The sequence below is a fragment of the Nuphar pumila genome, chromosome 1, assembly GCF_984573655.1.
Source record: "Nuphar pumila chromosome 1, dmNupPumi1.hap1.1, whole genome shotgun sequence".
NCBI lineage: Eukaryota > Viridiplantae > Streptophyta > Magnoliopsida > Nymphaeales > Nymphaeaceae > Nuphar > Nuphar pumila.
Window position 1 is genome coordinate 172779793 of NC_143249.1, and position 22440 is coordinate 172802232.

At 39.9% G+C, this 22440-nt stretch overlaps 1 protein-coding gene across 1 annotated transcript; it reads left to right on the top strand.

Moving 5' to 3' along the window:
* The first annotated feature begins 9382 nt into the window (after positions 1 to 9382).
* Positions 9383 to 22028, top strand: LOC149851297 (aluminum-activated malate transporter 12-like). Its single transcript, XM_090008154.1, has 5 exons — positions 9383 to 9692; positions 20385 to 20525; positions 20607 to 20879; positions 20960 to 21072; positions 21675 to 22028. Exons 1-5 carry the CDS (start codon positions 9383 to 9385, stop codon positions 22026 to 22028), a joined length of 1191 nt encoding a protein of 396 aa, XP_089864280.1.
* The last annotated feature ends 412 nt before the right edge of the window (positions 22029 to 22440 follow it).

Consider the following 22440-nt stretch of genomic DNA (forward strand, 5'->3'; position numbering starts at 1 on the left):
GATGTGGTTCTAAGACAAAAACAAATGGAACAAGATAGATTGTTTCAATTTTTATTTGGGCTTCGTCCCGAATTTGAACAAGTGAGATCCTCACTTCTCCATAGATCCACGTTTCCTCCCTTAGAAGAAGCTATTGCCGAGATTACTCAAGAAGAGACTAGGCATAGCATGGGTAAAAGCATAGAGGAAGTTCTTGCCGTATCTAAACCCGGCAATCATGTTAAAACATACAAACCACCTCATTTTGGTAAGCAAGGGAGTGGTGGAAGAAAAATGATTATATGTCACCATTGTTATGAGCCGGGACATATTAAACCCGTTTGCCCAAAGCTAAATGGAGCATTCAAGCCAAAGGTGGCTTCCGTTGAAGAATCCACCACCAAAGAAGATGACGGCAAGAACGGGGATCTCAAAGATACTCTTGGACAAATCTCCTTGGCTCTTCAACAAATTTTAAAGGTCACTTCTTCCACCTCCGGTGCCGCCATTGCCTCATCATCACCTCCCGGTACGTACTCTTGGATTTTAGATTTCGGAGCTTCTTTTCACATGACCCCTCATGAAAATGCATTAACCAATGTGCACACCAATTCAAAAATGTCTTGTGTCTCTACGGCCGATGGAACTTTTCTCAAAATAAATGGTGTTGGAACTCTTGATTCTAAAAATGTTCAAAATTTCTTTGTTCCAAAAGTTAGAATAGTTCCAAAATTAAATCTTAACCTCTTTTCCGTTTCTCAAATAGCCGACCATGGATGTGAAATATCTTTCTCATCCCAAGGGTGCTTTGTGCAGGATCTCCGGTCCGGGAAGCGGATTGGGCAAGGCCATAGGAAGGGAGACCTTTATTTTATGGATAATTTAATGCTTCCAAATACCTCATTTTGTACTTATGTCCAAGACAAAAATATTGAAACTTGGCATAAAAGGCTTGGACATCCAAGTTACTCTAAAATGTATCTTTTTCCTTTTGGACACAAGTTTTGTAAAGAAAAAAATATCAATTGCAAATATTGCATTTTTGGCAAAATGAAGTCTACTCCTTTTCCTATTAGATCCTTTGTGACAACAAGACCTTTTGAATTGGTGCATTCCGATGTTTGGGGGCCATCTCCGGTTCTATCTAAAGGTGGTTATTCATATTATGTTACTTTTATTGATGATTATACTAGATATGTATGGATTTATTTTCTTAACTTTAAATCGGAAGTTTTTAACTTCTTTAAAGAATTCCATGCAAAAATTCAAAATCAATTTCAAAGTCAAATATCCATTCTTAGATCCGATTCGGGTGGAGAGTACTTATCAAATGATTTTCAATCATATCTAAAACAACATGGCATTTGTCATAAAAAATCTTGCCCAAGAACTCCTCAACAAAACGGTCTAGCGGAAAGAAAACATAGGCATATTTTGGAAACCACTAGATCCTTACTCATTTCTAAAAATATTCCTAAAAATTTTTGGGCCGAAGCCGTGTTAACCTCCACCTATTTAATCAATAGGATGTCATCTTCAAAATTGAATAATATCTCTCCTTATGAAAAACTTTTTAATATGACACCCGACTACAATCGTCTTCGGATTTTTGGGTGTAAATGCTTTGTTCTTTTACATAAAAGAGATAAATTGTCACCTAAAGCAATAGAATGTGTATTTTTAGGATATGGTGAAAATCAAAAAGGCTATAGATGCTTTGATCATAAAAACAATAAGTTATTTGTCTCCAAAGATGTAACCTTTTTAGAAGATGAAAATGGATTTGACATATTGGAAAAATCAAATGAAATTGATTATATGTTTATCAATGATCTTTTAGAAGATTCAAATAATGACTCTTTGAGTCATCCGGAAATTTTAGAAAATACTCATGATTCTCATGATGATGATGTATCACCAACTAATGGTGACAATCTCCAAGTATACACTCGGCGTGAGGAAGCCCAACCTATTAGTGCTTTAGAAAAATTCTTGCGGCTTAATGAACCCCTAGAAGAAACCTCCCTTAGGCGTTCTTCTAGAGAATCAATTCCACCTAATAGGTTTGTCTCATATGAAACTCTTTCACCTAAATATAGAGCTTGTCTAATAGCCTTGCATTCTTACTATGAACCCTCCCATTATAATCAAGCAAAAAGTATACCTCATTGGGTTGAAGCAATGAAAGTTGAACTAGATGCTTTAAATAAAGCTAAAACTTGGGAAATAGTTCACCTTCCTCCAAATAAGAAAGCTATAGGATGTCGATGGGTCTACAAAGTCAAAACAAAAAGTGATGGTTCCCTAGAGCGTTATAAAGCTAGATTAGTTGCTAAGGGATACTCACAAGAATATGGCATCGATTATGAGGAAACTTTTGCTCCTGTGGCTCGCATGACAAGCGTTAGAACTTTAATTGCGGTAGCATCATCTAAGAAATGGCCTATATTCCAATTAGATGTTAAAAATGTCTTTCTTAATGGTCAGTTGAATGAAGAACTATATATGGACCCTCCGCCGGGAATCAGTGTTAACCAAGGTCAAACCCTTCGGTTATTAAAAGCCTTATATGGTCTTAAACAAGCCCCTAAGGCTTGGTATGATAGATTTAGTGCTATCATGTTACAATTGGGATTTCGCTCCTGTTATACTGACACTGCTCTTTTTGTTAAACATGCAGGTAATAGTATCATCATCCTTCTGCTTTATGTTGATGATATGATCATCACTGGCAATGATGAAAGCGGTATTCTTAAAGTTAAAAATATGTTAAAACATAATTTTGATATGTCTGATCTGGGTTTTCTCAGGTACTTTCTTGGTATAGAAGTTGCATACTCTCCCCGAGGGTATATATTGTCACAGATGAAGCTTGCTGCAGACATATGTTCCAAATCTGGGATTTCAGATGATAAAAAGGTGGAAACTCCCAAGGTTATCAATGCTAAACTACGACTGGAGGATGGAGTTCTGCTGGATGATCCTACGCCCTACAGGCAACTCATAGGCTCCCTCACCTATCTGACTATCACCAGGCCCGATATTGCTCATGTTGTGCACTCTGCAAGCCAATTTCAGCATGCTCCTACATCTGTGCATATGAGTGTTGTGCTCCGGATCATTCGATATATTAAAAATACTTTGACTAAAGGGCTATTCCTATCCTCACTCTCTTCCTTAGATTTACTAGCTTATACTGATGCTGCCTGGGGAGGAAACCCAAATGATCGAATCTCAACTACTAGCTTTTGTGTGTTCCTAGGAGATTCGCTAATTGCTTGAAGGTGCAAGAAACAACAGAAAGTCTCATTGTCTTCTACTGAAGCAGAATACAGGGCTATGGCAACTACTACAATGGAGCTGGTGTGGCTTCGAAGTCTTCTTCAAGATATGGGAGTCGAAATTACCGGGGCTTTGAAGCTTTGTTGCGATAACAAAAGTGTCATCTACATTGCCAGCAACCACACTTTCCATGAGAGGACGAAACATATTGAAATGGACTGTCATTATGTACGTGATGAATATCTTCGTGGGACAGTAACACTGCCATATGTCACTTCAAAATATCAACTTGCCAATTTCTTCACCAAAGCCCTGCCTGCTCCTCGCTTCTTGTTCCTCCTTGGCAAACTTTCGGTCATTCCTCCGTAAAGTTTGAGGGGGGTGTTAAAACATATGTAATAATACCATAATACCCGATAGGGGTATTATGGTCATTTCACAAAGTACCCCATAGGGGTACTTATTTTGTTTCTTTTATTTCACCATTTTTTATTTTTATTTTTATTTTTATTTTTGTATTTTTTGGATACCGAAAAGGGGCCCCACAATGGAGTCGTTGGGGCCCCCAACGGTCACATATGTGACCGTTGGGGGCTCCCAACGACTCTATTGGGAGCCCCTTTGGTCTCCTTTTCTTATAAATAGGGGGAACCCCCCATGTATGATGTATTGCTCTTGAGAGCTCCTCTTCAATAATAGTGATATTATTTTTCATGTGTGTAGCCTTTTTATAAGGCCCTTTGTATATCCCTTAGTGGATTTTCTCTCTTGTGCTTGTTGCACTTGTCTGTGTGGGACATAGTGAATGCTTTAGCATTCTTGGTTTCTTCCGCTTATTTCATTACAGACTGTACGCGCTCGAGTCCCTGCTGCTCTCTCGACCACTGCAACTTCACCCACCATGTCTGTGCTAGGCCTCTCAACCGAGTAAACGCTAGAGAGACATGACGGTGCTCAGCGACGGTGTGGTAGTCGAAAAAGAACTGCACGGCATAAGACCAATCGAAAAACTGCTCCGCATCGAACCGCCCCACAAACTCTGGAAGATCCAGCTTCACCCTATACGTGGAAGGGTGCTCTGGTGTTCTCTGCTGACGACCCTCTACCATTCTTGCAGAATACTCGCTCCAGAAAGCATCGTCGTCCCATACTGCTTCATCGCCCTCTGTGCGGTACTGCTCGCCTGGATGCTGGTGCTGACGAACTCCACCGATGGGTGCCCGACGCTCAGGTCGCACCGGTCCCTGCTGATTCTACCTCGGTCTGGCTTGCCCGTCGGCGGGAGCCATCTGCGGCCGGCGTTGGGGCACCAGGATGACAAGAGGTCCAAGGTAAGGTGGATGGGTCTGGTGGGTGTCGGGTTCTAGGTGGGTAGAAATGGCATAATATGGGTTTGAGTTAGGATATTGGTGTTGGATCGGATATGGTACTAGATTCTGGGTCAGGGTTGGGTTAGTTCGGTTTTGGGTACAGGGTTTGGTTGGTATATTGTTGGGTTGATTCGCCCGATGGGATGTGGATCGGGTCTATTCCTAGACTAGTCGTCGGATCCAGATATGGATAGGTTGGATCGAGTTGTGGGGATAAGAGGCTTGGTTTGAACTCGATCCGCGATCCATATGATTATGGGTCTGGTTGTGACCCGGCTCAAATCCAAACTGGAGCTCCGTCCGGGTCCGATATGGGTCTGGGTCTGCACTGAATCCATTTTGGGGATAAAAAATAACGGGTTGGATCTGGTTCAGGGCAGCCTGTGAACCAGACCCAACTGGGTAGGCCAAGTGAAGGGGTTCTAGACCCAGACCCGCTCCCTGAGACCCAACGGATGGTCCCAGCGAACCAGGCCTGTGTCCTGCAGAAGTGAAGGTTGGACCAGACCCTCTTGGGTTTGACCCACTCAAAAGGGGCCCTCCTGCTCCAGTACGTGGGTACACTGTCACTGGGCCTCCACGCACTGGGTCAAGGGAGTATAAGGTTTCCTTCCCGGGTCGGGCTGACAGAACTGGGCTCGACGAGAGACCCAGCGTGACACTGGGGCCCTGTCGTCCCGACCCGGCCTGAGGTACAACCGGATGCCACGAGCCCGAGCCCGAGCCTACAGGTGGACCCAGCGTAATGCTGGGGTCCCGCTGACTCGAGCTGGCCTGCGACGTGATCGTAGGGTTTTGATACCCCAAGCCAGAACCTGCAGGTGGATCCAGCATGACGTTGGGCCCCTGCAGGACTGGTCCGACATGCAACGCAGCCGCAGGGGTTCGCTGCCAAAGTTGTGGTACCCCCACAGTTGGGGTGTCGCTTATCGAGACTCCTTGGTGCAACTGGAGAGTACCCGGATCAGTGGTGGGCATCAGAGTTGACGAGAACGCAGCGACACGACCATGCTGGGGTTGTGTCGGTTGACAGGATTCAGAAAAATTGGGGCTCAAGCTTGCAGTTGCGTCGTCCACCAGATCTGCGCCTGTTGCTGCGTGTTGTTCCCTGGGTGATTCAAGGGTTGTTAGACGCTCATCAAACCCATCCAGTCGCTTCGACAGGCCGGCGATGTCTCTATTCATGCACAACATACTCTCCTGGATTTTCGTCAGCACGTCCATCACGCGCAGCATTGGATCTTCGCTGTCAATCTCCCCACGCTCCTCGCCTCGTGCCGAATTGGTCCCCGCTTCAAGAGTCATCTCGCTGATGAAGGTGGATGCCCGCTCTGATACCACTTTGATGCAGTCGTCACGTTCCTTGCTGATGGCGATGAAGGCACAACTCATTGATGCAGCCTTCACGAGTTTTTATGGCTGCTGTGAAAGGCACAACTCACACAGTCGTGCATAGAACAAATGAAATGGCAGTTGCCCACGAAGCTTGATTTTATTTCAATCAAATGTCAATTGAACAATATGCTGAATATTAAAGAAGACTGAAAACAAAACTCTAAACAGTATTAAGCAAATGAAAGAACGATTGGAAAAAATAAAGGGACAAACATCCTTCACGCAACCCTAGACAGGTGTTTTTTAAAGCTGACCACTGGATCCGGGTCTCGGGTTCGGACCCGAGATAGCTTCAGTTTGGAATCGGGCCTTCCCTCTTCTGGAATAGGTGCACAGTATATCCCTGCATCGGGTCACCTCACCTGTGGTCGGATCCTGCTGCTGGACCCGATCATCCCTTCCTTGTGGTGGGTCGGGTTCCCTGGCCGAGCCAGGGTCGCATGGTACAATCTGCTCTGGTACCGCCTGCTCTGCATCAATAATGTTCATGTGTTGCAGTACACAATCCAAGGTCTAGTAAGAAACATTTTTTCTTTTTTGATATATATATGTGAGCAATGCGCTGGTTTTGCCCACTTTCTCGTTCTGTCCCGTTCTGCCCCCTCAAAATCTCATGCTTTTGTTTTTTTTCTCACATCTAACACCATAGATGTGTTCTATAGGTTTTGTTTAGTGGGAACTGGCTTTTAGATAACCAGAATCTGACCTGTATACAGGTTTTTATAGTGATCCAAAATCAATGGCTATGAAGGTATCAGTTTTTCCTGGTTCATAAAAATATATTTTTTCGTCAAAAAAACATGATCCAAGAGTAGATTCCCACTAAATCGAGCATGCTTAACACATCTAACGGTTCAGATCTATCATAAAACACTTCAAAACTATGGGGCAGAATGAGAAATGGGGCCTAATATGTTCAGTTTCATAGTTCCACTGGATGAATTGATCTGGTAACATAATCCTCCATCATCTACCAATAAAGATTGACAATTACCTCAATGCAATCAAGAGTGTCAACCATAGCTGGAGTGGCTACTAGTGGAGCCTGAAGCAGCTCAATTAGGGCACTGGCTTGTGTCTGAGACTCTGATGATATATGAAAGATATACAAGATGGCAGGATCATGTGCACTAAACCTATTCAGGTTGCACACAACACAATGTTAGTAGCAATTTCTAATGAAAAACTCATCAAAAGGAGAGGGACTTTCTATAGATCACAGTAAATCTGGCTATGCATATTTGGGACAGTGTAATAAAGCGGCATGTATAGCCCGATGAAGCAGTAAGGACAGATCAGAGTGGGAGTAACACTAGAACTCATTTGGACTAGTAGTCTCTGTTTTCTTGATATTTGCAAATGCAGACCAGAACTATATGCCCATATAAAATGCAAATGTATATTGCATATTCTGGAATTTAATACTAGCTCACGTCATTGTTACAACTTACAGTTGATTACAAGGGTGATGTGAATTATAATCTCTCAACCATCTAATTACTTATCTTAGACAGAGACAAATGTTCCTCATTAATGAATGTTTTAGATTGTTCTTCAGAACTCTTCAAAGCATACTTGGATTGCCCACTTATCCAGAAAAGCAAAATAAGTTGGAAAGTTTGGATTTCCCAGCTTATCCCACTTTTTGGATGAGTGAGGCGATGCGAAACAGCCTCCAAGTGCGAGAAGTGAGTTTCCTTTCCTCTTGTTCTTTTTCATACTTTATCCGTTCCACACATAGAAATCCAATAATTTATTTTGCATAATATTAAGGTATGCATAAGGACCCCACAAACCTGGCTAGGTGGGTCAGCTTAAGGTGCTCAAGTTGAAGAAAGTGTTGAGTTTGGCACCTGGGGTGCACATCAGTTGCTGCAAGTCTGAAGCAGGGAGAAGACATCCCGATGGGCAGGGATGTATCCAGAGGTTCTACATCTACACGGGGCGGTTGCTAAGGGACGGTTGAGGTCCGCAAGGGGTCTGCCCATAAATCCATCCCCAACCATCCGGCGCAGGTGGTTTTCTCTGTTATATAAGAAAAAGATGTGTGGATAGAAGATCCGACAACAGCAATACAGAAAACACGTTTGGGATCGGTGTCCAAGCAAAGCAGCTGAGACTGGACCCACGCCCAACTCCAACATCTTATGGAAGCTATCATCAAAGCCACCACAGAATGCAACGTGACATTTGTTAGTTGACTTGGGATCTTGCAACCAATGATATATTTCTCAACAGGGACGCTAGGAGTACAAATATAACATGCAAATAAGAACAAGGTTTTGCTCTATCTAATGACGGCTGTATGAGAGAATGTGAACATTGGATGCATTTGTCTACAAAATCCAGAAAAAAAAGGTCATGGATATAATAGTTGCAGTAACATTATTTTAAAGCACGCCAGCTTTTCAAAAGGAGTACATAAACAGAAGCCAACACAAAACTATTTTAGCAAGTCAAGGTGCTTCATCAACTGCAAAGATACATCTAAACCAGCACCAATAAATTCACACTTAAAGGATACCCTTGGATCCAACTGTTAAAACCAATCATGTCATATGCATCTAGACCCAGCTGTTAAAACCAATCATGTCATATGCATCTAGACCCAGCTGTTAAAACCAATCACCTCATACACTTCACTAACTGGGTGAAAGTTCCCATATCTCAATAAAATTATGATCCTACAAACAAATTTTTTTTTCCACGCCTCGCCACACGGAGAAGCAAAAGGTATATCTAGTGTTGGATCACACCGATAAACTCTAATAATCTTCAAGAAAAAGCTTCTTTTATCTCATTCGAAATGCACCATAAGGCCTGATTGAAATTCCTAATACCATTTTTCTCTATATTTAGATGCCAATGCAATAATTGGAATAACCCTGTCTTCAATCTTCATCATCACTCTTCCATGGGCCATTTTCACACAGATCAACTACAAGTCTACAACCAGAAAACCATCAACACCAACACAAATAAGAGTAATTATACGTTGGGCTAACAGGAAGACAATATCAGAATTCAGTATGTAAACGGCTGAAGTACAATAAGGACATAAATATCACAAAATACATATGATGCAACAACCAGGAAAGGCAACCCAGAATGTCTTACAGCATCTTTGGCCTGCATCTTCTCTGCCTATCTGTTCAAAATGTATTGGTCATTAACAGCAAACCAAATGAGGGAACAGAATAGAGTCCTTCAAATTCTCAATGCTATTCTTACAGGCGCTGAAGGAACCCAGTGATGTATTATCGGAAAAGAGAAAGAATATGTATTATCGAAAAATCAACAAAGTTCGGAGGGTACGGAGATCTGTAAAAATTACAGGGGTGATTGCATGTCACGGAATGGGGGTGCCGCGGCACTCCTTCCGTGGATTCCTCTGCCGCTGGGAACCGTTTCTACAGAAAACCCACGTCGAGCGTGTAAAATGGCACTCTCGTCGAGGGTTTTCGGCAGAAACAGTGGATTCCAGTGATTGTTTTGTCAATGTGGCCATGCGGAAACGCCCGTCGATGCGTTTCCGCAGAAACGCGTTTCAGCAGAAACAAGTTAACAACCCACTTTCCCTTACGCACACGCGAAAACAGCCTACTTTTAATGAAGAGAAAGAGCAGCCTACCAATAAAGTGGTGGAAAGTGTGGATAATAATTTTGGTTTGGATTCGGATTTGGATTCAAAGCCTAATACATAAACATGCCACACAAACCTGCATCCGACCATAGTCATAAAATCCAAACCCGTTCTGAAACCGATAAATTTGCTCAATCACAAACGTTATCTTGGGTTGGATTAAGACTAACTCATGTTATGAAGTTACCATGTTACCCCTATACTAATTGAGAAAGTCATTTAAATATTTGTGTATAACTTGCATTAAAACAGAGAATAATGAGACTTGAGCCATGTCTTTTGATTGAAAGGGAAGACCCACAACCACTAGGCTATAAAGAACTATTATAGTTAGTAAATAATATATGTATATTAATTAAATGAAATTTAGCTCAATCCAACCCATCATTGATCTAATCCTGATATTGATAATGATGGGTTTGAGAATTTAAAAAAGAAGGGTCGGGTATGAGATCTTTATTTCTAGCCTCGATGACCACCCAAACCTAAATAGGGATAGCAGTGGACTAGGAAAAATGGGAGATCCGTCCAAACCTGCTCCGTTTGGACAGGAGATGGAGGACATAAAATGGGGAATGAAGGTGACAATCAAAACCCATTCAGGATGAAAGCAGGGATGAACTTACTCTTGCCCCCGCCCCCGCCCCGTCCCTATATCCGATCCCCGTTAATGAAATTATTAATATACTTTTATATATTATAAAATCATTCCTAACCTTAAACCCTTACTCTCTTTATTTTCTTCATATTCCTCTTAAATTAAGAATAAAGATATTTTGAAATGGGGACGGGGAGGGAGATAGGATGAGGATAGAGATGGAGATGAAAAGAGATGGAACAATTATTTTGATACAAGAATAGACAAAATTTTGAGAAAGGGCGAGAGTGGAGACCTTGTCCCCCCACCCATCCCGGTCCACTGCCATTCCTAAACCCGAACCTGAACCCACTTATTATTTATTTTAATGGATCAGGCCCGACCATGGTCTGGCCTTAATCTGACCCATTAATAGCCCTATCATTGGTGCTTTTGAAAATGAGTTTGGATTTGCATTCAAATCCAACTCATATATCATAAGTTATGGATTTATGTAGGTAACCCCAGATTGCCTTTGAAAAACTATAAGTTTGTCCAAGACATCAGAGAGAGAGAGAGAGAGAGAGAGAGAGAGTCTAAAATCTAGGCTCTCTCATTTGAGAAGGGTGTACGAGAAGCATGATCATTTTAACAAATAAATAACAGATTTACTGCAAGTAACTAAATTGGGTGTCATTTAATTAACCCAAGAAAAAACTTTGGTGGAAAATTGTAAACTGACAAACTTTTGGTGTGCATATTAGTTCAAAAAGTTTGGTGGTAATTTGAAAATTTTCTTAAATTTCTTTTATTTTAGATAGATGGATAAACAAGATGAGATAGCTTTATGCAGTTTTCTTTCTCAACTAGAAAGCACACTTATATGTTTGCCAAAAATTGCTCAAATGGAATTTTTATAAACCTTTTAATTATGGTAGGTATGATTTATTTTTCTTTAACCTTCTAACTTTTTTTTGACAAGCAAGTTGTGTTTAGGCCGACCCCCTTCAGTTATACAACCATACTATTGGAATTTGAACTTGCAACGTCCCAACACAAGGCAACGTGCACTAAGTGCTCCTACTAGACAAGGGTTTATTTTAATTTTTTTTTTTCGACAAAGAAAACTAGGGTTAGGCAGACCCCTAACAGTTATAGAACTATATACCATTGGGATTTGAATTTGCAATGTCCCAACACATGCCAGACAAGCAGAGCCTCCATTGGTTATTTTATTTTATTTGTCATAAAAGAACTAATGTAAACATAATTTATATAGGGTCTGACCATATGGACAAGGGGTATGGGGCCGACCACTACTTTTACGAGATATGGGTTCGAACAATTTAACAACTCGCCACTAGAACCAAACCCTTAAAGGGCTAAGGTCTAAAGGGCACCCTCCTTGGTCACTTGAGCGAACCTTCTGTAGATTCTATCTTTTAGTTTATGACCTTAAAAGAGTTTTTTGTAGAAACTAGAGAGAAAATCTTTGTGTAATCAATGCATTTTCTTTGAGTAAACCCTTTTGCAACAAGACAAACCTTATATCTTTTCACATTACTTTTTTAATCCCTTTTAGTTTTAAATGTCTATTTGCAACCAATGGGTCTCACACCTTCAGGTAATGGGACAAGATCTCACACGTCATTATCTCTTATGGATTTAATTTTTTCATGCATTGTTTCAATCCACTTTTGAAAGTTAAAACTTTGTGTGGCTTGATGAAAGTTGATTGGATCATATTCCCTTAAGCCAGTATCACCATCATGTTCTTATAAAAAGACAATATAATCATCTAAAAATGCTCTTATTCTCTCTCTAGTGGATTTTCTTAATGACACTGGTTCATGAGGTATTTTTTGAGGTTGTTAAGTTTGAACTCTAGGAGCAAAAGCTTAATTTTGGATAGGTAGATCTAAAACGTTACCTTTATCCGGATTTGTAAAAACAATGTGAGGAATAGAAATCTGATCATTGTCAACAACAATTGTAAGAAGAGAAAAAGATTTTTCTTCAAAAGCAATATCTTTTACTTTATCACTCTCCCTAAACTCAGTACCCCTTAAGTAAACAAGCATTTTTTATTTCAAAAAAATACTTATTCACAGGGTCATAAAATTTATAGCACTTGAATTTTTCAAAATACCCAACAAAATAGCAGCTAACCGTTTTAGAGTTTAGTTTCTTTTCATGTGGTTTGTAGGGCATAGCCTCAGCTGGACATCCCCAAATATGAAAATATTTCATACTATGCTTTTTGTCTTTCCACAATTCATATGGGGTCTTAGTTACTGCTTTAGAGGGTACTCTGTTCAAAACATAAGCTACAAATTTTAATGCTTCTCCTCAGAGAGACTCTGGTAAAGTAGAATGAGAAATCATGCTCCTTACCATATCTTTAAGGGTCATGTTTTGTCTCTCAACAACATCATCCATACTAGGAGTGCCTGACATGATATACTGAGGGACAATCTCACATTCCTCTAAGAATTTGGCAAAGGGTCATGGACGTTGTTCATCTGATCCATCATATCTACCATAGTACTCACCACCACAGTCAGATTTGACGACCGTAATTCTTTTGCTAAGTTTGTTTTCAACTTTGGCCTTAAACGATTTGAACACATTCAGAGACTAGGACTTTTTATTAATGAAATATAGGTACCTATAATGAGAATAATCGTCTATGAATATAATAAAAAAAATTTGATCATTCCAAGAAGTCGTAGAGAAAGGCCCACAAATATTTGTATGAGTTAGTTCTAAGATGTCTATTCAACTTTCTGCACCTAATTTTCTTATGTTTGCTCGTTTTCCTTTTATACACTCAACACAAACCTAAAAGTCAGTGAAATCAAGGAAATCAAGATTCTCACTCGACATAAACATTTCAATTCTTTGTTTAAAAATATGATATAAGCGCTTATGCCATAATAAAGCAGAATTCTCATTTGTTAATTTTTATTTTGTACCACGAGTACTTAAATACAAGGTTTCATTAAATGGAGCAACAATATCAATCAAATAATGGTTATCAATCATAGATAAAGAACTAGTCTAAATAAGATTTGAATTAAAAAAAAATTTAAATTTATTATTTTTAAATAAACAAGAATAACCATATTTGTCTAATGTAGAAATAGAAACCAAATTTTGCCTAAAAGATTACACAATGAATGTTTCTTTCAAATCCAAATAATTTTTCAGTCTTTAAAAGCAACATAAATATCTATATTGCCTCAACTTTAACCGTTTTATCATCATCCACATAGATGAATCTTTCAGCATCAATTGGCGGTCGACAACTTAGGCAACCCTGTATAGACACACTTATGTGAGTGGTAGCACCAGAATTCGTCCACCAAGCGTGTTCGGGCACAGAAGTTAAATTAACTTTAGAACAAACCAAAGTAAGAAGTACCTTTCTTCTCACGCCAAGCATGATACTTGGTATAATCTTTCTTCATGTGACCCTCCCTTTTGCAGAAGAAACAACTAGACTTTGGGTCTTAATATCTTTTTTGTATCTTCTGTGATTCAGAGTCAACTGCAACTTCCTTAGTCATTTTCTTTTTCTTAAACTTGTCCTACCTGTTCTTAGAGTTTACTGCCAAATGAGCACTTTCAATCTTCTCGTGCTTTATCATATCTGTTTTTTGCACACAATGAGAAATGAGTTCATTAAGAGTTTATTTTTCTTTCTAGCAGTTATAACTAACCTTAAATTGATTGTATTGTGCAGGAAAGGATATCAAAATCAAATGCATGAGTAAGTCCTCAGACAACTTTAACTTTAGTGCCTTGAGTTTTGAAGCAAGCTTAAACATTTTCAATATGTACTTCATAATGTTTTCTTTGCCTTTATACCTCATTGAGACAAGGCTCGAAAGAATAGTATTTGTCTCAGCATTTTCGTTTTTCGTAAAATACTTTTCAATTTCTTCAAGGAAACGTTTGGCATTCGCCTCTTAAGACATAATGCCTCTAAAGGATTCAGAAATTGCACGTTTCATAATCATAAGACTCATGTGATTAGATCGATCTCACTGCTCGAAATTCCTTTTATCTTCAATAAAACTCCTATCCGTAAGAGTAGGTGATTGATCTTCTCGTAGTGAAAGATCCAAATACATACGTCCAAGAACAATCATGACATTTTCTTTCTAATTTTTAAAATTGAAACCGCTCAAAACAGAGATAAAATTAATATTTGTAGATATCACAAAAACAAAGGTATTAACTAAATCAAGAACAAACAAGATCATGATTAACATACATTTTCAAATGCATTAACATAAAATAACATATTTAAATAGTGGTGAACCCCATCATAAAATACCCAACACAATATTGACATTTAGTCTTTAGAGAAAAATGTCAACTTGCAAGTGATACTCTCAATACAGTAATCAAACATGGATAATTAGTCATGTCAAACATCGAGTCTTTCTTTGGACCAACTCGTTATTCACATGAAAAATCGTATTATTGTCTCATATTTATTAGTGAAAATATATATTTGAGTTCGGCCAAACAGTAATGTTCCTTTGGGTCGATCACCATTCACATGAACCACAAACATATGAACATCATAATATTCTAAAATGAACTAATCTATGTAACAGAGGTTACTTTGGCAACATATTGATTTAATCAAATCAATTTAGAAATTTGGATCCAAAATCATAAATACCAAGGTTTAAATACATTAATAAGTGTATATGAAAAATAAAGCAAACACAATAATATACATGAGCCAAAAAGTAACTGAAAATCGACCCACTAAAATGACCAATTATCTGCATCAAATAGCCGAGTAATAAAATAACAAACTTTATAATTTTTTTATTGCAAAGCTAGTTTACAGGTCCGGCGAATAGGATATGGCCAGACCCATCTGCAGGTCCCAAAGTTGGTCTAACATGGATTGGGTCAGACCCTGTATACCATACCCGGGTGCTGGCCTGTGCAATAGATTGGGTCTAACCAGGCCCAACCCGCACATGGACTCACTTGACATGGTTCAACCCCCACAACTGAATGGGGTTGAACTGAGTCACAGGTCTCCACCCTCTGAATGTAACCTTAGCCCGTCCGGTCCCTGACTGGGCATCGAACCGGCTCGGGTTGCCAGTGAAATTAGCACACAACAAACATTGGACTGAACCGGTCTAGTGCGATATATTCGAACTAGCCAATACCAAAAGGCCAAAATGGTTTGTTCCAAATAGCCAATTTGGTCCAATATATGGTCGAACTGTCCTGGTTCAGAGGGCTGAAGGCCAAACCGGCCTAGTCCGATCTGTGGTAGATGGTTGAATCATCCCGGATCCCTGGATCGGCAGAAGCCTGAACCAGCCCTCGACTGTAACAGGCCAAGCCTGAACAAGGTGCCATCTTCCACCGACTTTGAGACATCCGGCCATGGCCGAACTTGGCTCCGAACATCATCGACCCTCGAGGTGTTCAACGATGGGTGAATCTGGCCTGGGTGCCGACGACAACTCTCTATCTGACGAACGATCAAAACCCGAACAACATCTCGACTGCGTTGGTCCTAAAGCATACGGTGATGGTCGATGTGTGCTCTGAATGCCGCCGACAAAAAAAAAGAGAAAACCCTGGCTATCGTCGGCCTGAAAGCACCCGACAATGGTGACTGGGGTGAGTCGGATGCTCTGCGTATCGTCTATAGTCATGGCATGTTTCGTACAGTCATTGGTGGTGGCTAGGGTGAGTCGTATGCCCAGACCACCTCCTGTATCTGTTAGGCATGCCATGACACTCTGCATCAGGCGAACACAATAGCAGATTATCCATCCGGCGGATCTGAATGGGCATCGACCCTAGCTGTCTGGCGATCTGAGTAAAAAAAATATGTTCATCCGTCGATTTGACTGGGCGAAACCTACTCCCGAATGCCAAAAAAAAATGAGAGGATATATCGGTTGTTCAACCGATATCGCATGCCTATACTTTGGTGATGAGAGGAATCAAGGAAGGGCCGAACGACTCTTTCATCCGATCGACAGAAAATGCAAGAGGGCCCAACAATCCTCCCCGTCGGCAAGATCAATGGGGGCAAAAACCGCATATCGCCCGGCAGCGATCTGATGATCATGATGGATCGTCACTGGAAAAATAGGAGAAAATATAAATTATATAATAAAATCATATTTTTTCAACAATTCAACAGGAATAGTAGCTTTGATACCAACTGTTGGATTTGTAAATCCACCAAAAACTAAATGGACTGTTAAACATGTTCTCGCTAAATCATTGAAATTAAAACTAAAATTTGATGCGAAAGCGTACCTAAATCCATTGGCACTCCAGTAGGCCGTTGACCGATATGATCTTCCAGAACCTGTATACGTGGCCCTATTACTTTCTCTAAACCCTATGAGAAGGACTGAATCTCTTGATGGTTATGGGAAGCCTCAAAGAGAAGGTCATTATATAAGGTTTGGGGACCATAACTTAATTTGTATCCAATTAGGAGTTTATCTTCAATTCAGTTCATTACAGAATTGTAGACAAAAGAGGTCTCTTAACACAGTGTACCATACCATATGAGATATCATATGGCCCAACTGAATTGGATCATATAAACTGAGCCTGAATATAAGACAGTATATAATGTATGGTTTAACGTATGTAGGCCCATATGATTTTTCTCAACAGTAAGATGCACTGTCAATTGCCTCCACTCAAAAATGACCCGTCTTTGGAACCCCAGGGGTTTAAACACAGGAAAAGCATCACCACCTACCACCTTCGGTTTTTAGTGTAATTAAATTACCAGGATAAACCTAACAAATGCCCAACTCAGTTCCGTTCATCCATTATGTCATCCCTATCTTCGTACCCCATTTTGGGATCTCACTCATGCAAGTTGTTTTGACCAAATCTGATCTTACAGATGTTACATAGTTCATTTAGTAAATATCAAACATTTGAATCGCTAAAATCCAACTTTTATATAGGATTTTATGACAATTCAAAAATCAACGGCTATAAATATGCCAAAATTTGTTGATTTAAAAAATCATATTTTTTTGTCCAAGAAATGCAACCCAAAGCTTGATTCCTAGATTGATCATGTTAATCTATATATCTATGCTGTCAGAATTGAACAAAACAACTTGCATTAACGATATCCCAAAGAGGTATGAAGATAGGGATGACATAGGGGATGATTGTAACCAAACTAATAATGCAAACAAACAGTTCTTGGATGGTTTGTTTGAGAAAGGTGAAATCCACGTCCCTTAAACTTAAGACCCTCACCACCGATCTCTTCTATCTTCAAAAACCAAACATAAAAAAAAAACATTACTTCTATCAAAATGATAAATATATCTAAAGTGCAAGTGTTTAAGGTTTTGGTCAAAACTGACATTGTAGATGTAGATGTGATCTATGGTGAAGATCGGTATTTGAATTGCAAGAATCCAACTTGTATGGAGGATTTTTCTGCAACTCAAAACTAATGGTTGTAAAAATACCAAAATTTTCTGAAAAATTCATCTTTTTGGTAAAAAAAAAAACATGATCCAGGGGTCAACTCCTATCAAATTGATCATGCTAAATCTGTCAACAGGGACAGATTTGATCAAAACAACTTATAACAATGAGTTCTCAAGAGTGCTATAACAAAAGGGTATGAGTTAGAGAATGAAACTGGAACCGCTTTATTTCAAGATACACAAAGACCAATGAGTCATTCCTGATCAACTAGACACCATTCGTCAGAAAATAAGTAAAACCAACATCTGCAGAATGTTACTTTTTGGAGTGGGGGGTCTATGAACAAAAGGGAGTTGGTGTTGTAGTGTGCCATAGGATAGAATAAATCACTTATACCTAGGGGTGGGCATAGGACTGGCCCGGACCAGGCCCATTCAGAGCTCGGCCCACCGGGCTTTAAGTGCACCCTGGCCTAGAGATGGCCCAGCCCATTTACTAACCGGCTGGGCTTTGGCTCGGTTCTTAATGGGCTCGAGTTTGAAGAGCTGCCCATGACTCGGCCAATTGATCTGATAGGCCAATAATGTGAAGGACCTGACTCGACCCAAACCCAATTAATTAGTGTAACTAATTAGGTAAATAATAAATAATTAACAAGTTTCCATGTACCCAACTAGTTATCTTTCTAGTTTTCATAAAATTAAAGAAACTAATTAAGTAAATAATAATAGTTATCGGGTTACTATACAATTAATTAAATTTTAAAAAAATATTATTAAAAATTAATAAATAGCTTAGGCCCCTCAGGTCGGCCCGGTGGCCCGCAGGCCGATCTGGACTTGGCCCACACATATAACGGAACCGGGCCCAAAACCTTGACCCAAACCCGGTCCATGGCAGACTAGGTTGGCTTGGCCCATGTGGTCGCCTCGGCCGGTTGCCCACCCCTATTTATACCTTTTGGAAAGTCAAAATGCAGAGTATTTGTGTACTGTGGCAATCATGTTTTTGTCACTAACTTCCCCCATCCAGAGTTTACGTGCATAGGTACACCACTTTCTAATAGATACCATTGTTTGTCAATCTATTTTCAACCCTCCCCACTCCCCCTCCTCCTCAAAGTTCTTGTCACAAAGAAGAAACTTTCAACATGATGTGTGTAGAACACGTGTTCCACTGAAATCCAAGAGTATCACATTATATATACACACATCCACAAGCATAACTAACCATGAAAGAGATCTAGACCTGGTAGTGTTCTGTTGTATACTCTGGGTTCAAGAGTTGTAGCCATTAAAATTGAAGATGAAGTCTTGAAGAAGAATGAGTCATCTTGTTACTGGTTTCATCATAACCTTGTTCACCAACTGCGCCAGTTAACTGTGTAGGGTAATGAAGATAACAAAAATATTCACGGAAACAATATAGAATCTAACAAAGGCACAATCAAATCACAACACAAGGGTTTACGTGGTTCGATCAACATGACATACATCCACGGGGCACAGAGAGAATAATCCATTATAATAAAAGTAAAGAGTACAATGTAGAGAGTACAATATCCAATAGCTTGCATAAATCTAAAGACAATAACAACAAAGAAATTACAGGAAGAGAAAGATACAAGATTATCTCCTAGGTGCACAACCCGAGTCAAAACTCACACCACAACCAACACCTCTCTCTAAGGAACAATGTGTGGTGACGAACCTTCTTCCCTCCTCTTCTTCCCTCTACTCTCTCTCTCTCTTCTACTTCTTTTCTCTTTGCACACTGTCACTCTGTTCACATCACTATAGGATCTAACAAAGGCACAATTAAATCACAACACAAGGGTTTACATGGTTTGGTCAACACGACTTACATCCACGAGAAACAGAGAGAATAATCCACTATAATAAGAGTAGAGAGTACAATGTAGAGAGTACAACATCCAATAGTTTACTCAAAGCTAAAGAAAATAACAATAAAGAAATCACAGGAAGAGAGGGATACAAGATTACCTCCCAGGTGCACAACCCGAGTCAAAACCCACACCATAACCAACACCTATCTCTGAAGATCAATGCGTGGTGACGAACTTTCTTCCCTCTACTCTCCATCTCTCTTCTACTTCTTTTCTCTCTACACACTGTCACTCTGCTCATAGCACTCTCTCTTCTACTCCCAGCACACAGTCTATGCACCCCTATTTATAGATGGCATAGAGCCTTCTAGATGTGAGCTTTCTAGACTCATTCAAAAAACCGAAGGGGTTTTGGCCCTTCAACTTCTTCTGCATTAATGGGAAGCAGTGGGTGGTTATTCCACTTCCTCACATTATTAATAGAGGGATAGAGCTGGCCCTTCAACTTCTCCTGATGAGAAGTAGTGGGTGGTTATTCCACTTCCCCACATCATTAATGGAGGGATAGGGCTGAACCCAATAGGCTGAAGATAACCCAAAAAAGTTGCTTCACTGTGCCAAGGTTGGCGGCGCTCTGCTTCTGGTTTCTTTGCTATATCTCATTGAGCCCCCTCTATGAACAAGTTGGAGACAATGTAATGTGGGCTATGATTGTAGTAGTTATGTTTGAGTATACAGCAGGTAAGGCAACAGAGGTGATTAATCCTTGTGGTGATGATTTGAGATGACAGCATTTACAGAATTTTATCCTTTTATCAGGTTCTACGGTGAGCAAAGGACTAAATCGAGGAAGTGGAACGATTTTAGGAAGTGTGTTTGGCGTGCTAGTTGGCCTTCTACCACAGAAAGTTGATAGAAAAGACAGTGTTGCTTTCATCGGTGTGGTAGTTTTTCTAGTTGGTAATCACAAAATTCATATACCATCTGTTTCTTCCGTCTTTAAATCTGTTATTTCTTGACTATGTCCTGTGTAATATTCAGGGGCAATTGCAACATACTGCCGATTTGTTCCGATCATTAAAAGAAAGTATGACTATGGAATTGTGGTATTCTTGCTCACCTTTAATCTAGTTGCTGTCTCTGGTAATCGTGAAGAACAGATTGTCCTCCTAGCAAGCTATTGCCTTGCCATGATCGCATTGGGGTTCACTGTGATAATCATGATCAGCTTGATCATATTTCCAGTGTCAGCTGGTGATGAGCTTCAGAAGTCATTAGTATCCAAGTTCAAAAGCATAAAAGGGTCGCTAGAAGGTATTTTTTTTCTTTTTCAATTAAGAAGTATATGCATGCACACTTCACTGTGGAATAAGCAACTGCATTCATTGATTTAGAGTGCAATGATGAGTTCTTCAGAGATATTGATGAAAAAGGAAAATCTCAGGAAAGATCCCTATCAAAGAGCTACATTTCTGTTATGCACTCCAAATCTGCAGATGAGTCGATGGTAAGCTGGGTAAAATCATTTAGAACAGCTGTACTACACTAGTCTTCTAATCTAATAATCCTCTTTTATTCATTTTAAAGGCCAACTTTGCAAAATGGGAACCATGGCATGGTCGACTTAGGACCTCATATCCATGGAATAAGTACATACAAATTGGTGACATACTCCGGCAGCTGGCAGCTTCCATCCACACCCTACATTCATGTTTAGAGTCTCAAAGACAGGCAAGACAAACATGCATCTCTCTCTCTCTCTCTCATTGCCGTAGCCAGCATTTACCTCTGCCTTGTAAAACTCTGAATGCTCAACATCTAACTCCCTTGTGTTCTTCAAAACATCTCCTCATCTGCTCCCAACAATTGCCAGAAACTTTCAGATTTTTTAAATCGTGTTGATATAATAATGACAGTGAAATAAAATTAGCCTTTTCTTTCTTAATTAACATGCATCTTTTTTTCCTTTCTTTTTCTAGTGTTTCATTAGACACAACCAACCTACTTCAGCCACTTAGTCCTCTTTAACTGTCAATCTCCAGTTAATGCTGCAATACTGAAGGTACCAAACAGAATTGCTAACTCCACAGAAACTTTGAAATCTTGCAGCCCTCACATAACATCAAGATCATATTCAAGGACTCATGCAAACAATTGGTAACAGCAATATGTTATGCATTAGGGGAACTGGCAGAGAGCATTGAGAAAACAAAAAAGTGTCATTCACATGAATTGATCAATGGACAGTTGAGGCTGGCTGCCATGGTTATGAAGGCAGCTATAGCAGAGCACAAGAAGCGGCTGATGCAGAGAAATAAAGGGGCAGATGAAATTATAGCAGACATTGATATGCTTCCAATTGCAAGCCTTGCATTTGTGCTTTTGGAGATGGTGGAGAAAATACAAGAATTGACTAAAGAAGTTGTGGAACTAGGAGATCCAACAAGTTTTTACATTTCATGAACACATACGAGATAGGAAGCACGCAATAGCCTGACATTGCGTATAAGTGGGACAGGCGTTCAAACACTATCAACTTTGAATCTTTGTGCAAATGAAGGGTCAGCTTTTTTTATGATCCAATTCACTGTGTAACTTCTCAATTGGTCATACAAGGGATGAGGGTGCAGGAAGCTTGATATATTTCCTATTTGTCATGTAAATCTATGTTACTAAATCGCTATAGTAGCAACAGTGCTTGATCATATGAACCTACTAGTTTTATGACATTGAGAAATACAATTTCCTTCATAACATACATTCATCACACACACACACACACACACATATTGGCAGTGGTTGAACTGGATGAGTTGATCAAAAGGAAATAAGCATATTGAAGCGCATACCAAGATAAAAGTATACACAGACATCA

What these genes read in the sequence shown, in the direction of transcription:
- LOC149851297 (XM_090008154.1), top strand. Translation starts at nt 9,383, where the DNA reads ATGGGGGTGCCGCGGCACTCCTTCCGTGGATTCCTCTGCCGCTGGGAA. An exon ending in AAGTGTGGATAATAATTTTG is followed by an intron (nt 9,693 to 20,384) that starts GTTTGGATTCGG and finishes TCCTTTTATCAG; the next exon opens with GTTCTACGGTGAGCAAAGGA. An exon ending in AATCTGCAGATGAGTCGATG is followed by an intron (nt 21,073 to 21,674) that starts GTAAGCTGGGTA and finishes GAAATCTTGCAG; the next exon opens with CCCTCACATAACATCAAGAT.